Consider the following 17,329-nt stretch of genomic DNA (forward strand, 5'->3'; position numbering starts at 1 on the left):
TTTATTTTGAAAGGCAACTGTTTATTCAAAGTCGCCTTACCTAGCCTACCGACACTCTGAAGTCGTGTCTCTGAAACTTAAGAGAAGCTTGCGTATACATGCAAACAGGCTTTGTATGCCTGCGTAGCGCCGACCGGGAAACCACGCCCTCCTTTTTGCATCCCAGCCCCTAAGGATATTTTTAGAGATGATGTTCACCGTTAAGCAACGAAACGGAAAAGAGATCATAATCACCGAGGGCCAGAAAGACGTGGGGTGACAAGTCCTCTTGTTAAACAAAAAACGGGAACTAGGATGGATATTGTTATATGGACTATCGTGTTTCTTAGCAGCGCACCTAACCTGAAAGGTAGGAACATTATTTCGTTTGTTAAACAATTTGTTTGTGTATATCAGTATTTTTCTCCAGCAACATATAAGATTTATTGTAAAAAGGATTCAGTCATTCAGTCTCCGTTAGTGACATGCTTTGGGCTAGTAAAGGGTGCATTGTTGCATTGTTGCCTATATGCATTGTTATATATATATATATATATATATATATATATATAAATTAATGTGCACATTGCTGATTAGGAACTGTGGACTTTATTCTTTTAGGGACTTTATTCAAACACACTTTAGGGCATAAATAGGAGCAATTAGAATATTAAAACCTGAATGAAAGAGAATGTTTCTTAATTATGCCTGCGATCATTTTCTTGACTAAAAAGGATTTCAAAGTATTCTGTAAAAGATGTGCAATCAAAGTGTAAATAAATGGTTCCAAATCGGTTAAAATTCATATCAGTGTATACTATTCAAAATATTTTTTTAGCAATGTATATCACAATATCATTGACTTTTACTAAAAATTAAGGCCCCAATCCCAAATTCCTTTGTTATATAATCATACCAATTCTGTAAGTCTTGTTCTTTTTTCAGGACTTCCCCAGAATCTGTTAATTAGCTTCTTGAAGTGAGAACTTCAGTTTGGGATTTGATTTGCAATTCATGCCATGCACTTCAGTTTGTGTTAATGAAGACAACCTAGCACTGAATATTTATCAGTACTATCTATGCCCTTGTTCTTTTTTTTAATTTAATCTTTTTATGTGTCTATAACAAGAGTTGCGTAGATGATTTTTCCTTTCTGGCTTGTTTGTCCCTTTGCACTTCTGAAGCAGCTAAAGGTCACAGGCGCTTTGTACTGCCTGCTTAGAATCAGAACCAACCACTGATCTGAAAGTACACAAAGATGAAATGCTGTATATATACTGCTGACAAAGCACATTTCTACAAAACAATTATTTCATCTAGTTCACTGAAATTCCAAAAACTCAAATTTTGAGATTTCACCTCTTATATTATATTATATTATATTATATTTGCTTTCTCCATCTAGGTGAGTCCAACGCCACCTCTGGCTCACCCCTAAATGAGGTCATCTCTGATCACCTCCCCATGACCCAAAATAATATTGCTGTGGAGGCCGAGCCCACTCTGGCCACTGTGAACATCTTTCCCCGTCACACTGACACTTCACACACAGTAGCCACAGGTCTCTCCCCTCCGTCGGAGCCTGTCTCCCCACATGCTACCCTCGAGACTTGGACCGCTTCTCTCCAAGCCAGCACACCATCAGCCTTGACAGGGCGCATTACCAGTCCTAATACAGAGTCACACACAGCGCAAGGTAACAGAATGGAAGTAATTCTCAGCAATGAATTGTTTTAATAATCTTTAACACTGAATGGCAGAGGACTTGTTTTTAACGTGGTCTCGAGTGTCTTTCAACACTAAGCAGCATATTTCATGAAGGGGAAAATATTGCTGACAGTAAAATTCTAGTGCTCATATCTGGAGAAACAGAGCAGTTATTTTTATTCTGTTTTTTAATGCATTCTAATTGTATTTATTATTATTATTATTATTATTATTATTATTATTATACAATCGCAGGGCACTGACTGCATGCATGATTCTATATTTATTTGGCTTTATACAATAATCTGATCTACTGTAAAAAAGACAATGATACCCTGAACAAGAACATATTGTCTCACAAGAACAGAGTTTTGCACATTCTACTCAGTACCCAAGAGGCTTTCCCAACCTACTAGTCATTAATAATTGTTATATGGCCAGGCACATGGCTGTGTTTTGGCTGTAGTTTGTAAATACTGAAGTGTTTATCATTAGCAGACTGGGAACCTGGCTATATTTAGCATGGCCAAATTACTCTCTCTCTCTCTCAGTTTACTATGGGTCAAGTGTCTCAAGCTGTTCATGATTCCCTAAAGCTAACCTGCACTCCATATTACATGTATACTCCACCCACATTATTAGTACATTTACAATTAGAGCTTGTAACCATCCATTTCCCTGCATGGTTTGTGTTTGCCATCCTTTAGCCATCACTTTCTCAACAAAGGACCACAGTTTGCTGGATATTTGTGGGTGGCAAATCTTTCTTACTTCTTTCTGAGATATTGATATGTGTAGAATCTCAACCAAAACTCTTACACCTTGTGCACTCACTCCGTGCAGCTGCCTGTCCTAATGCATATCCATTTAAATTTTAAGTATTTAGCAGACAATCTTATGCAGAGCTTCTTACATATTAGTATAAGAATATGTGTGCTTTCTGGGGAAACAAACCTATGACCTTATTGTTGCTAGCACATTGCACTACCTGCTCCACAAGCTACACAAGCCATGTCAGTGATAATTGTCCACCCACCAGTGTAAAATCCAGTTAGCAGTCATCCTGTGGTTATAAAATGACTAGGAATGGGTGGTGTTGAGAGTGGCCACAAATAGTTTCATCTAGAAATTGACAAAAAGTCTTCTATAGTCAATGGCTGTATCAATTGTACATCTTAAAAATGAATCTGTAAGATGGCCACTTGGTGTAAGAGTAAGGTATGGGTTTTATAACAATGGGTGATGAGGGTAGATTCTGGAGTTCCGAAATAGTTACTCATAATTATTGTTTACATTTGGTATTTACTCACATTTTCTCTTCCACCTTTCCTTTCTGCATTTCCCCTTCTAGCTTCTTTCTCATTTCTTAGTCTTGTTCAGTATACCGTATTTCAAAAACTGTTCCATCCTCATCCTCGTTTGTGCCTAACCTCCTCAGATACCAGCCTTTCTTTCATCCCAGTGAAGGACACTACTGTTACACGAAGATCTGTCACTACTCCTGCTTCTACTATATCATCCTCCAGTCCCAGTGCAGAACATCAGACCTCTTCTGCTCAAGCCACTATTACCACCTCTGAGATGGTCCCATTGGTTCCTTCATTTACTCCATCTGGCCTAGTTTCTACTCTGACTGTACTCACAGACAACCCCGAGACCACCGGACTTGCTCCCTTGGAGAACTTCAAGCAGGACACACCCTCTGAACTGGATGTGGGGGATGAAGGTATGCAAAAAATATGCTGATGACTAAAGTTGATTGGCCTTGGTATTTATTCCTGAGTTTGGTCAACAACAGAAGTTTGTAGTCTTTAATGATATATCTGCTTTAAATCTGGTCTTATGTGTGAACAGAGTATTAATCAAACACTGGAGAGAGCAGGGTACCTTAGATTGTATTCCTTAGTTTAGGCACATAGTCACTATTTTACAATGGATGTACCATTGTGGTCAACTGACACCACAATATATACGTATGTAAGTAATAAGTAGGTCATGTAGACTTGGTTTAATGTTTCTTAAGTCCTGAAAGTGATTAGTAGTTAGTACTTAGTGTTGATTAGTACCTCATTCCAGTATTGTCCTTAGCTATTTCCTCACTGTTGAGACTGGACACTATACTCCCTGCTGTGTTTATTTTCGAATGCTTCAGCCTTGGGCAGGGGACTTCCTGCTTCCCCGCTTGACCTGCTCCTTACTGGGCTGGTCTCCATCTTCATCTTCAGCACTGCTTTGCTCTCCATCATGCTCTTCCTCAGGTTTCGCCAGCAAAGCCAGCATCCAGAGTTCCATCGCCTTCAGGACCTGCCCATGGTGAGCCTAGTGATCTTTTCCTTTGCTCTTCTGGGGTAGAACACAGATGGCCAGGGGAAGTCCTTGGACAGTTTTGATTTTGAAAATGCATCTAACGGATTGCTTGCAAAACAGCTAGATTAAAATGATGGGCATTGTTTAAGTAGGCAATGATACTGAGTGATTTTGTCAATGTAGATTTCATTTAGTTATTTTAATGTCCTAGGTATGTAAACGAACATGGTACTAATGTAGAATTCAGTACATTTACTTTTATCCAAAGTGACTTACAATTGACTGAATACAACTTGAACAACTGAGGGTTAAGGTCCTGCTCAGGGGCCCAACAGCAGCAACTTGGTGGTGTGACTTGAACTGGCAACCTAGTCAAGTACCTTAACCACTGAGCTACCACTGTCCCCTGGTGTTGTTTATGTATGTACTATGAAGCAGAATTGTCTTAAACGGTTTGATTTTCTTTCCTACAGGATGATCTCTTGGAGGATACACCATTGTCAAGATACACATACTAAGAAGCTATGCTCAGGACCACCATTTTGTTATTGAACATTTGCAGGTCAGAAGCCTGCAGCAACAGTGGTTCAAGACTCACCCTTGAGCCATGAACAAGCCACTTTCTGAAGGGTTTTTTTTGGTTGGTTTTCCCAAAAGGCCCGTCATCATCATGTCTTACGTTTTATAAAGTACGACAAGCTGTTTGGTCTCAGGTGGTTCATTCATAAAGTAAACATGAACAGAACATTTCCTAGACATAATTTCAGAGTCATGAGATGTGGGGATATACGAGGTGGCCACAGGGCCTTAGAAAGTCCCTTGAAGTGGAGTGAACAGACTGAGTTTGAGTGGGTGAAATTCCTTGCCTTCTCTGGGATGTTTTATTGCTACTATATCAACCAGATGCCACTGAGATGTCAGGAATATGTTATTTTCATTAGTAGAGAATGTTAAAGTTAAATCTTTTTTGTACCTTTTGGTGTTGGTGAATGCATAACTGAAATTACTTTCCTCTAAAGTATCTAGAGGACTGATCTGTATTTTCTAGTTTATTTGGAAGTAATCTTTCAAAGGAATTTATTATCCTTTAGGACTAATATATATCAGTAATGAATAGATTTTTCTTTTGATCTATGTTTTCACATTTTAGAATTTAAAGTAAATAAAATGTTAATTATAAAACTATGTTCAATTTAATAAAATTCATATATTAAATGTAGTGCAACAAATTCTTACTACCCTGTAATTTGTGGTTAAAATAGTGCCTATTGTATATATTGTGCCAAATATGTTGTATTGTACATGAGGATATCAGTATACTGTACTGCACAGCTATGTAAATGGCAGACTTTTTTTAAATGTGTGAGAATTTTAAGTAATTAAAAAATAAAAATTCTACATGGGAAGTCTATTGTTCAAATTACAGAGTGCTTTGCAATTTTTTGACAATATAATCAAAAGGTTTATTTCAGCCCACAATCAACCTCAGCAAAATAGTACATAAGATTAAAGAATTCCAATTCTTTTAAAGAATTCTAAAATGTAATTAAATAAAAGGCAACCATCTATTTTTTATCACAATCTGAATAAACGCGTAAAACAAAAATAATCTTAATTTGACATCAAATTTTCAGATTCATTTATTTCAAACTCTTTAGTAAAACTTGCAATATGAAAGAGTAACTCATTAATTTTATCAAAAAAACCCACATCAAATAGGTCAATAACAAATAGTAGATAACAGCTAAGTGTGATGTTCAATTCAAATAATATTCAACAAAGCTCCAGTATTCTAAAGCTAATAAGTTAAATGTCAGGAACACCATATATGACTCATACAAAAATTATACTGTAAAATTGTAAAATATCAAAAACAATGCAAAGTGTTCAAATCATCAATCATCACAACATGGGACAAACAAAATACTCATAGTAAATCATTAAAACAATGACAATATTTAGTGGATTCAGTAAATGTAAAAAACAAACAAACATTTGAACTTGATAAGATAATGTAACACTAAGCAGAGCTTGATTTTAATAAATAAATATTCTAGGCCAACACATTTTCATGAATATAAAATGCCTTCTTGATTTAAAAAGTGATGCAGAATATGAAGCTTCAGTCCAGACTTTATTATCAGTCAAAAACACAGCTCCAGTTAACAGCATATATAATGCTGATACAATTCTTCATAGACACTAACAAACAAAGGTTTGAACCAACAATAATAGCAATAATTGCATTGGATCTGACATATCTGAAAAAAAGTCATTCCAGCTGTCTTTCAATTGGTGGAGGATGCTGAATCTGTGAGATAAAGATGTCACCATATGGCTTGTCCTGGCGCACAGTCACCTGGTTCTTGTCAATTTGCTCTGTTAATGTAACAAGACCATTAACCATATTTAGCTTTTTAAATAGCTGAATAAAATACAGCAAACATTGTCAGCATTTTATGAAGTTTCTGTACACCTTAAATGCCATTACAAATTTCCATTTGACAGTGTGTGTGTTGGTGCATTCCAGAGGATCTTTTTACCCAACAGGTTCCAAAAGGCCTGGGCGACAATCCTGCGGCTCACCACAGAGGGCAGCAGAGAGTGGAACGTGACCTCCTGCTCACCCATGAGCAGCAGACGCCTTCAACAGAAGAGTGACTTTAGAGAGCTGTTCAGAATGACAGGTCATCTTCTGTTAGAACATACTGTGCTCATACGTAAAGTTATATTCTAATCTGTCTGTTAAGTTATTCATTAAGCCACAGTTTCTAAACTGTATGACATGTAAGAGACAAGTACTAAACTGTACAGCACAGGGATACTGCAGGACCAAGACTGCACTAGACCCACAGTGCATAACATGGTCATGCTCAGATGCAAAAGGATTTTGACATTATTTCTTATGTTAGTATGTGTTCAATTCACGGTACCCCAGCGTATCCTCAATATCCACAGTAACAGCCCCCAATTCTGGAACCCTCTCTTCTGGAATGTCCTCCAATCCGTAGGTGGGTATGGGAACTGGAGATCTACCCATGCAAAAATACACACAGAGCTGAGAATTCCTATGGGCAATGAGTGCAAAGGTGTGACGACCCCGTCTGTGGTCGGGCTGCACCATGCTCAGCCAGCAAAGGGGGAAACGGACAACGGAATATTTTTTCCAGTTCTTTGTTTCTTGGTTGACTCTCACCGTTGGGTCTCTGAAGTCTCCAGGGGCAACGTGTCTCGATCCGTGGTCTCCAATATCCCCAGAGATGACACTGGAATAGGAGTGGAATGCAGAAGCTCTTCTATTTAAACGCGAAACTTTGTATAGAATAAATAGGAACAAAATGTCAATTTAAATCTTTTGTGGTCTCTGCTTCAGTTGAATGCCTACATACTGTCACCTCCTACAATATGAGGGATTATTCACAGATTAGGAGCACTGTTAATATCTGACCTGGAGTATCATACTGGGAGATGCCTGACTCCACCATCTCTCTTGGTGTCTGCACAGTTAAGGAGCAATAAGTGTACAAGCAAGATCCCAACCAACAAACCAACAAACAAACCATGAAATAAATGAATGAATGAATATACTTCACTGATTCACAATATCAAAATATTATGACTTTTATGACTATCATATCAATGAGACATAAGAATAGGGTGATAAACTGACTTATAAAGATTTATAAACTGAAAGATCTTAAGACCTATTATAATTGATTGACTTATATTTGTTGTTATATCATTATTATTTGACCCTGAAAGTGCCTGCCACGGGCGTGACCTCTGACCTCTTTGAAAACGAGCTCTTCCTCAGGTTCTCCCTCGTCCACCTTCTCTCTTTCCCTCTCCCTCTCCGGGATGGCCTCCGGCAGAGGTCGAAGGGGGCGGAGAGGGTGGATGACGGCATTCTGCTTCCACAGCTCCAGGATGTCAGGAGGAAGGCCTGGGGTAGGAGGGAAGGACAGAGAAAGCAACTTTACTGATGTGTCCTGAGATGCAGATTCGGGAGAATCAATGCACCAGAAGGGTTCAGATTGGGTTTCATTTCTATGGGAATACACATACTTTGCTAAATTGGTCTGGATAACAACATCTGCCAAATGTTGTAAAAGACTGCAAGTTGGTTTACATAGCACATGAACTCAGGTGGAATGAGGGCCCAGAGCATGAAGTATTGGAGCTTTATTGAAACTAGCAACTTGGATTAGTTGTGCTGTGTTTGACAGTTCACTTTGCTTGACAGGACAGAGGTCTAAAGAGTCACTCACGCATGCATGAGGTACTGAGAAGTGTTGCAGCAATGTTGCTCTCTTGAGAAGGCACTTTGATCAAAATGTCCTCCTGTGAAAGAGATAGCAAAGGGGTAGCGTTTGATGAAGTGTCTTAGGGGCAAGAACAAAAACAAAAACTATAATTAATGTAGTGATTAGTCAGGAACGGCATGACTCTGTGTGTGTGTGGGGTGTGTGTGTGTGTGTGTGTGTGTGTGTGTGTGCGCGCGCGCACTGGACACTCCAATATTTAACATGTTCTTAGAGACTCCGATTTCATTGCAGTGGTCTTATTTTGGAGGCTATATAGATATGTCACTCTGCCGAGTGTCTACTCTCCTACAGCATGATAAAGCAAGAGAGGGTGAGAGAGAGAAAAGAGTGCACATCCTACCAAAGACTTGGTTTCAGTTCTTGTGTCATTTAACTGTGCCTGCAGTGCTTCCTGGGATATCTGTGTGTCTTTATCAATGAAGACCAGTTGCCGTCTCCTCCTCCTCCGACGCTCTAGAGGAGCCTCAGGACTGGATGGGACAAGCTAAGAGAGAGAGAGAACAGTGTAGAGGCTCAGTGACAAGAGACTGTCACATTGCCACCTTTTAAAGTTGGACAGAACTTCTAGTTTCCAAACCTCTGGCAGGGGACTCTCTCTCCGCCTCTTCTGCCTCTCTTCTTCTGGGCTGGGTGGGATAGGTGGAAGGGGTAAGGGCTCAGGACCCGGGGTCCTCTCTCTCTCATCCAGCTCTGGCATCTCCACAGGCAGCCCCAGGTCCTCATCAGGCGCAAGCAAAGCATCTCTACCGGACACTTCGGTGACTTGAGCCCTGGGAGAGGGAAGAGTTATTGTTCCTTGCACCCAAAGTACACCTGACAGGTTCTTGGTAGACAACTAAAGAAAATTGAAATCGCAGCTTTCGCTCTCTGGAAGGCCCTTTCTGACATACAGCTCCATGGAGATGGTAGATCCTGTCAGCTCCCTTGTTCCTTCGATTTCTGCCACTGCTCTCTCCTGCTCTCGCTCAATGGCTACTTCCCTTTCTCTCTCCTTCTCCCGCTCCCTTTCTTTTTCAATTTCCCTCTCTTTTTCACGCTCTCTCGCTCGCTGCCGCTCTTCTTCCACTTGGCGCTCTTGTTCCTCATCACCTGTAAAACAGGCTTTCTTTTTACAGACGAGGATGTAAAAAGGACAAAAACCTAACATATCGTGGGCAACTCTACGTCCCCAGCGCTAGCTGGCAATAAAACTTTGGAAGACCACTCTCAAAATGGGGGAGTTGTCCTTACCCTCAGGGAAGTGATCTGGTTGCTCCAGTAGCATGTCAATCATGTCAAGCTCCTGCAGCTCCTCCCCTTCAAACTGACCAGAACAGCCCATAAAAATGTGGGAGAGAGTGAGAGACAGCCGAAGCTGGCTGGAGCCGTAACTAAGGCCTGCCCCCATGTGACAAGGGTAACGATCAACATTGATACCTCCGGCTCCGGCATAACAACGGGTTCCCTTTCCGTCAAAGTGATGGATTCCTGACTAGCAGTGATACCTGCAGGAAGGCAGAACTGCTTAAGCCCACAATGGACATCCTTGTCCCTGCTTTATTGCTTTACTACTGTTTGTAGTTATTCTGATCTCTCTGCCACTCTTTGACCCTCTGGCCCCATCTGAGCTTTCATATGAAAGTGTTCACACTGAATAATGCTACAATGCCCAGTCATTAACCTGACCAAGTTTTAACATGGCAGACAGGTGTGTGTTAGTATCAGGTGCAGTTTCATGCCCTTGCTCACCATCTGAAGGTGGGCTCACATCTCTTACAGAAGGTGGACGCGCTGGTGGAAATGCTTCCATTTTCTGAGCCAGCTGCCAATCAAGGGAACACAGGAAGCACTACCAGTGGGTACATGACTTATTCACAATCAACAACCAGTATTGAAACAAAGGCATCTCACACAAGTTCATGTGCAAAGTTCCAATAATTCATAGCACCTACCAATATTTAAAATATTAACTAATTAATTGCATTATAAATTTGATTTCATGAATATAAGTCAATTGTAGCTTTAGAGTATTGAGGGCAAATATTACAATCACCACACATACTACCTTTGTCTTCCCCAAAGATTGTGAATGTTCAATTTCAAGCAGCAGAAATTTAAGATGTAACACCACGTTTATCCAGCAGAAGGCAGGTGGTAGCTGTTGAAGCCACTCCATTGTTGCCAGTGTACTAACAATTACCCGAATCAGGTCAGTTGGACTGGGAAGGACAAACTCCATTGTTCCAAAGAAAGGATCACTAGCTCTCTCTGACTCATGCAGAATGTCAAGGGCCTCTGGAACCAGGTGACTTTGCCTGAGACAAATGAATAATTTCTTAAGGTATTTCTCCTGTATTTGAACTCTTTCTCCCCCCTGCTTCACAAAGCATGGAATTTAATTCCATGATGCCCATACTGAGAGTTACAAATTTAGCCTGCTGTCATTTCTCCAGAAATGGAAGAAGGAAGGGACAGGGGGAGAGAGAGAGAGAGAGAGAGAGAAGAAAGAAGCAAAAAGAAAGAAGAATGAGGTCAGCCTCCTATATATTGATACCATTGTCATTATTCCAGATTTTTGGACATGAAAATAAGTGGGTGTCCTCAAAAGACGTTCTGAGGATCAAAAGACACTCGGCTGAAACACAGCCAATATAATCTCTGACCTGATCTCATCTGGCAGCATGTCGATCTGGACCTGCTTGCGGTAGCGGTTCATTTTGTCAATGGCCCCCTGGATCTCCTCTGGGATACATTCATTAAAAAAACAAACAAAAAAAACAACAACAAAACATTACAAAAAGAAGCCAATGATTAATAGCAATATTTGTCCAATATAAGTCCAACTAAATGCCAAAGATGTTTTATTGTAGAATACATAGAACTGAACTTGTCAAGTATGAAACAAAAAATAATTTAAGACTGCATTTATAATAAAACATTTTCCCAGAACAAAAAGTAGGCTATTAAAGGGCTAAAGCTAAAAGAGTATTCTAGTTCAATTTTGTTCTTGACTAGTGCTGGTCTTGAATTAAGGAATACAATGAATGTTGCAGTTCTATGGACCTCTGCAGCTGGGAATGAAGAACTGTGAACAAGCTGGTTAAACAAATTAAGTTCAATATGGAAGCATGTTTCCACCATATGGAAACAAATCAGATATTTAAATCCTAATAATAAGATTCATTAAATGCTACTTCTTTTTGTTTTTAATCTCATAATTGTGACTCATAATTATATATTAGTATTTTTATAATAATGATAATTGTGTGAAACACATAAGAAAGACTTATGAGTCATTTTTTCTTTTTTCGTGTAACGGTAACAGGCAGTGCTAAAGAGGCACTTTTAAATTAAAACCAGTTATTGTCGTCCTCAGCACCCTGTGCACGTTACGGGATTCATTTCGCAGCCTTACCCACCCAAGAGAAGCTGGCACTGCCTGTGGAAGATGAGCACGACGCCGTACTGCAGCTGCGAGGATAGGTAGAGTGAAAAGCGAGGGCGTGGCAACCCCGGAGCGAGAGGCGCAACTCGCACCAACACATAGTCCACGATGTCATGGCTGGGACGAAAAGACACGACACAATGTAAGAGCGGGATACAGCATCACTCTGGTCTGTTCGAATTGACATTTTTTATATTTGGCGAAGACAGTTCATTAGTAGACTAAAATGACTAAAAAACTAAAACTAAAAAAAACACTTAAATTTATTTTTTGGCAGGCATTACATTCTAACATGTGACTGATATTTCAACAACATTAGCAAACCATTGTTCATATTAAGGGCCCACAAAACATTTGACTGATATATATGTAGATTATTGAATTGTACTGAATCGCATCGCTGGAAAATACGAATCCGCGCTTACCAAGTGCGCTGAACGTTAACCCTAAGGAGATCTCTCCGGGTAATCTTTCTGCCTTTTGTAGCCGCAAGCCTGAATAAAATACAGAATACATCCAGTATAGTGAACTCCATACAGCTATTTTCAGGTGTACTAATTCGCTCTGTCTGTCTACAAAGCATCATTGCCTCTACCAGTCTGTTTTAATGCATCATATTATTTTAAAGCGTATCGATCTAGCTAGACGGATAGAGTGGCTCCACATAGGTTACGCTTATGGGAGAATGTATCATTTGGGCCAAGATGCTTTCTCTGACCTTGTGTAACAGAATCTATGTGAAGCGGGGGACTCTGCTCAGTAATCTGCGTTGTTCACGATGCTGAGAAAACACCGGGCAGCCTGATTTGTCTGCACCATTCTTCAGCGATTCAAAAAGAATTGTTATGCCTACACGGATGCTAAAAGGCTATAGATACGCTGTTTTACAAAGCAATCGTGCATACATAGTTGAATAGTTTTTGAAAATAGTTTTTGAAAATAAATGTATAACATTTATAACATTTTTTGTGTTCCACCCAGTAGCTGATTTACTCTTACTCTTGGTTTACATTACTCTTGATAATGAGCTCAAAGAAAACTTACCATATTGTAGCGAAACATCCAGTTCTGTGATTAAGTACATTAGGATAGTAAAACATCTTTTCGTATTAAGCCTATTAAGATTCTAATAAAAACAGGCTGGGAATGTCGAACCTTCAACAGGAATTAATCGACTTTTATCTTAGTGCTTAATCTGCTAAAACTTTAAATTAAATGCCAGCGTTTTTTTAATGTGAACTGTTTGGAAAAGTACTCCAATCTTATACCAGGGTTGTGTCACCCAATCTTAACACAGTCACTTCCACTATGTTAAAATGGTATTGGATCATCGTGTTGCCATAGCAGTCCGAGTCTGGAGCAGACTTCAATTTTCATAAAGTTTACATAGTCTAACATCAACATCTAAAGATGACGTGAAACATAGCAAACATACCGTAGCTGGCCGACGCAACCAATTTTGACATTAATAATGAAATAACCCAAACAAGAGAACAAATGTCTTGGGGGGGGGTACGTTTAGCTACCTTGAGGTAAGTGTTTATTATAGACATGGGCTATTTCTTTAAAACTGTCTTAACGCAATCAGAAGCTTGAGTTGCTTGGGTGAATGGGCCAAAAAGTATAGGCTCATATATATATATATATATATATATATATATATATATATATATATATATATATATATATATATATATATATATATATATATATCACGGTGAAACGTGCCGCACGATTGCAGTTGTTACATATCCAAACTTAAATTCTATGTGGACGGGATTAGTTGTTTGGGGGGGAGGCGGGGGGATTTTTACATTACGGTGCCCATCCGAACCAAAATTAGCAAGGGCAACTCAGCAGTTAAGACGTTAAACTCTACCATTGCCAAGATACCGCTACTGGCCCCTGAGAAAGGCCCTTAACCCTCAATTATAATTAGTCACAGCTGTAAGTATAAGTAAGTAAGGATAAAAGCGTCTGCTAAATACCGTAAATGTAAGCATTGCATCATATAATTTGAAAAATGTGTTTTCGAGGAATCATTTACTTGTCAATGACCTTCTCAGTGGAATAACAGTTGTAGCGTTAAGTAAATTCTAGGCTACTAAATGTTTGTAGCCTGCTCATTTTGAAACCAAAGAAACTGCTTTGTAGGCTTTTTATCAATATTTTGCATAGAAGACGTCTATTACAGATTACAGACAAGCTAATGAGGTTTTTTTTAGACCAAATCCAAATCTCCTGGTTCATAATAACCATATATAGGCCTAGATAATGCTTAATTTCATGCAATAAGGAAATAATGTTTTGTGGGAATATTTCGTTACCCCACCCCATGTAAAAGTAATCCTAAATAGGAATTTGGATTTAATTTAGGAACTAAATAGGAATTTAGAAATGTGTACCCATATTTCGTTAACTTTGGTGTTCGCCAACAGGCATAAGGGACACAGCTAATTAGCTGTCGAGTAAACACTCGTGATCATTTGACTCCACCCCTCGCTTCCCGTAGTAGCAGCAGCCGAAGCGAAATTTTATATTGAACGGAAACCATTTTACTTAGGCGTTTATTTGAGCTTTTTGTGCTGTTTAGGCTTTTTCATAATGTCAGGATCGTCTAACATCGTTGCAATGAAGAAAATTGTACAGCAGCTGCGCTTTGAGGCAAATATCAACAGAGTTAAGGTGAGCCTCTTGTTACGTGGTTTGATGCTAAATTAGCTATCTTATGTAGCTAGTTGTTTGAATAAGGGCGTGGGCCAGTTGTTCAGCTACCTAGCCAGCAGGAGTTTAGTTCATATCTGTTAACGTTAGCTAGCTAACTAATAGTTTTGTGCAGTCTTGTGAGCGGCAGAGCATAACATTAATTTGCTTGGATAAATGATGCTATATTTAGTAAAAGTAGCTGACCTGAGCAATTTTAATCGACCCAGAAACGTAGCTAGCAATGCTTGGAAGCTATGTTAAATTACCATTCTCAGAAGAACATAGTTAACGTTACTGACAAACCGCCCACTGAAATCGTACAAACGCATTAAAATGTAGAAGTAATACTTTATGTAGCTAGCTACGGATTCCTAATGTTATATCGCAGGGAGTAGCTAGTTTGTGCTTTTTGGGTCGCTAGCGCTAGCTAACTAATTCAACAAGCATGAGGAACGGGGAGCTAACTAGTTTCCGCTGCCGATGCTAGAACTGTACTATAAAAGTTTTCATATATTTCAGGTCTCTCAAGCGGCAGCAGAACTTCAGCAGTTCTGCATGCAGAACGCACTTCAAGACCCTTTGCTGACTGGAGTGTCTTCGAGCACAAACCCATTCAGGACACAAAAGCTTTGCTCGTTTGTGTGAAACCCTACAGTGGATCCCCGCAATTGGTAAGACTTGCACCAAAAGAAAGCATCACTGATTTGATTTATACTAAGTAAAAAGCTTGGCTAAATACGTCTTCTTTTTCAGTCCCTTGCCCGTTCCTGTGACCTTTCTGCTGGGGGAAAAATGAACCACTGCCATAACCTGTAAATTAACCAGCGACAATACAAAGCTGTTTGACTAGAAAACCAGTAACCTTACCTCATTAACACTGATGTTAAAACCAATACGGAGTCCTCCCACTGGATTCCTCAGTTCAGGTGCATATGATGTCAAATATGCATAAACAAAAGTAGAATAACCTTGTTTTTATGCATATTGTCATAAATCTGGTTTGGACGGTCCAGTGTTCATAGATTTATTAAGACCTCTAACAAGCCTGCCTTAAGTGTTTAGTATTGTTCTAGCTTGGTGGGCAAAACACTTTTGTATTTCATGTGGCACAACAGTGGAACTCAATAATTTATTGTGCCTTGGTGTGGATTTTTTTTTTTTTTTTTTTTTTTTTTTATAAATAATGCTTGTTTCTATCCTGTTAGCCCTAGCGTTTTTGTAACAAATAAACCACTGATTTATATACATTACTGCTTTGTTTCTCCCCCCCCCCCCAAGTTTACTTGAGTAATCTTTTTAATATAGCAAACTGTACTATATACGTCTACTGTATGTAATTGAATAGCCGTGTTATGTAGTAGTCAATGGAAGATTCAAGAAAATGAAAGTGCTGATTCTCATCTCACACAAACCCAAAGTTTATGTAATTTTAAATTATCACTAATGTTCCCTCGTTTTGCATCGAAGTGTAAATGTGCATACCTAAAGTGATGGAAAGGGTATCTGAGGAGAATGCATTCTTGATGGGAGGGGGAGTAGCTGATGTGTTCCTTCACTATGTTCAAGTGTCTCATGAATGCTTAAAAGGCCTTTTAGTTGAACAAGATTATATAAAGCCTTATTTTAAAAGGAGTACATGTTGCCACAAATGTTCCTATTTAGTATATTGTGAACTTTCTTGTTTTTCCAGCAAAATGCATGAGTGCAATCATGTTTAATAGATAGTCTTAAGGATATAGAAATGCCAACTCTTCCTCACCTCAGCAGGTTTTAAACTGCATGTACCATGTAAATGTAAATCTAGGACAAGTTGGTGGCAGGTGAGGCAATGAATGACCATTTCAATAAAAGGCAATGGCACACAAATAGATCTAGTAGTTGGAGCCAAGTGAAATGTGCTTTAAATACTGCAGTGGGACTTTGCTCATTTAGGGAGGGAGGAGTATATTGTTTGTGATATCACAGGCTGTATAAAGATGAAGTCTGTTAAGTCATTAAGGTGCATTGCTGCCCTTATGAAATCATTATGGCCTTTTGCATGTTTTCCACCAAATTACAGAAGAAAATGACAATTCTTTAAAATCTCAGCAATGGTCAAAATTAAACTTTAAATCCAGTTTATCAGAATCAGGAAAATAATGTAGACACCCTGACAATTTTTGTAAGTTGCCATGAAGACGTAATAGAAATTGTAATTAAGCCTCAGGACCATGTTGCAGGGCTGTAGTGTCTGGGCAAATGGGTACAAGATAATTGGCAAGTTGGTGGATTGCGGAGCCAAGGTCTCTGTTAGTGCACTTCCCATTGGCTACAGGGTTTATGTAACTTTGTACTACAATCTGCCTCAGTTTTTTAGTGTTCTTGTTATCTTTAACTCCTAAGAAAGAGGATACAACTACATATTTCAGTTACATTTATGGCATTTAGCAGATGCTCTTATCCAGAGCAACTTACAAAAGTGCTTTGTCATTTGCTCATAGAGTACATCCTAACCAGTGCAGTAGGTTAGAGTCCAATATATCATTGATCAAGAATACTGTAGAAATACAGGGATCACTGCTGATGCCTAGAAGTACAAAATACACAAGGTCTCTTAAACAATGCTAAGTGTAATAAATAATAAGTACTAGAGTTTGTTAGACAACATCAGTGTAATAAGAAATATCCTACAATAAGTACTAATTTAGTTAGTCAATATAGGAGCAGGGTCAGTTGTCCTTTAAATATTCCATGAATAGATTGGTCTTCAGTCTGCATTTGAAGACTGCAAGGGACTCTGCTGTCCAAACAGCAAGTGGAAGTTCATTCCACCATCTTGGAGCCAGGACAGAAAATTGTCTCGATACTTGTCTTCCATGAGACCTGAAGCACGGTATTTTGA

At 39.1% G+C, this 17,329-nt stretch overlaps 3 protein-coding genes across 3 annotated transcripts; 2 read left to right on the plus strand and 1 right to left on the minus strand.

Moving 5' to 3' along the window:
• The first annotated feature begins 19 nt into the window (after positions 1-19).
• On the plus strand, positions 20-5,413 carry si:ch73-344o19.1 (uncharacterized). Its single transcript, XM_026998290.3, has 5 exons — positions 20-349; positions 1,385-1,675; positions 3,125-3,412; positions 3,839-3,999; positions 4,467-5,413. The coding sequence occupies exons 1-5, from the start codon at positions 295-297 to the stop codon at positions 4,509-4,511; spliced, it is 840 nt and encodes a 279-aa protein (XP_026854091.2). The 5' UTR covers positions 20-294; the 3' UTR covers positions 4,512-5,413.
• A 44-nt stretch (positions 5,414-5,457) lies between these two features.
• On the minus strand, positions 5,458-13,207 carry LOC113570073 (uncharacterized). Its single transcript, XM_081703843.1, has 19 exons — positions 12,787-13,207; positions 12,168-12,236; positions 11,717-11,859; positions 10,961-11,039; positions 10,269-10,612; positions 10,151-10,164; positions 10,047-10,119; positions 9,735-9,802; positions 9,549-9,621; positions 9,209-9,407; positions 8,896-9,088; positions 8,659-8,802; positions 8,262-8,334; positions 7,782-7,936; positions 7,442-7,490; positions 7,190-7,259; positions 6,927-7,025; positions 6,537-6,637; positions 5,458-6,372 (listed from the first exon to the last, which is right to left on the minus strand). Exons 1-19 carry the CDS (start codon positions 12,840-12,842, stop codon positions 6,266-6,268), a joined length of 2,109 nt encoding a protein of 702 aa, XP_081559969.1. The 5' UTR covers positions 12,843-13,207; the 3' UTR covers positions 5,458-6,265.
• Positions 13,208-14,231: 1,024 nt separating this feature from the next.
• gng5 (guanine nucleotide binding protein (G protein), gamma 5) lies at positions 14,232-15,695 on the plus strand. Its single transcript, XM_026998329.3, has 3 exons — positions 14,232-14,427; positions 14,968-15,119; positions 15,202-15,695. Exons 1-2 carry the CDS (start codon positions 14,347-14,349, stop codon positions 15,091-15,093), a joined length of 207 nt encoding a protein of 68 aa, XP_026854130.1. The 5' UTR covers positions 14,232-14,346; the 3' UTR covers positions 15,094-15,119; positions 15,202-15,695.
• Positions 15,696-17,329: the final 1,634 nt, after the last annotated feature.

Source organism: Electrophorus electricus, chromosome 20, assembly GCF_041902795.1.
Source record: "Electrophorus electricus isolate QZ-2024a chromosome 20, ASM4190279v1, whole genome shotgun sequence".
In the NCBI taxonomy this organism is placed as follows: Eukaryota; Metazoa; Chordata; class Actinopteri; order Gymnotiformes; family Gymnotidae; genus Electrophorus; species Electrophorus electricus.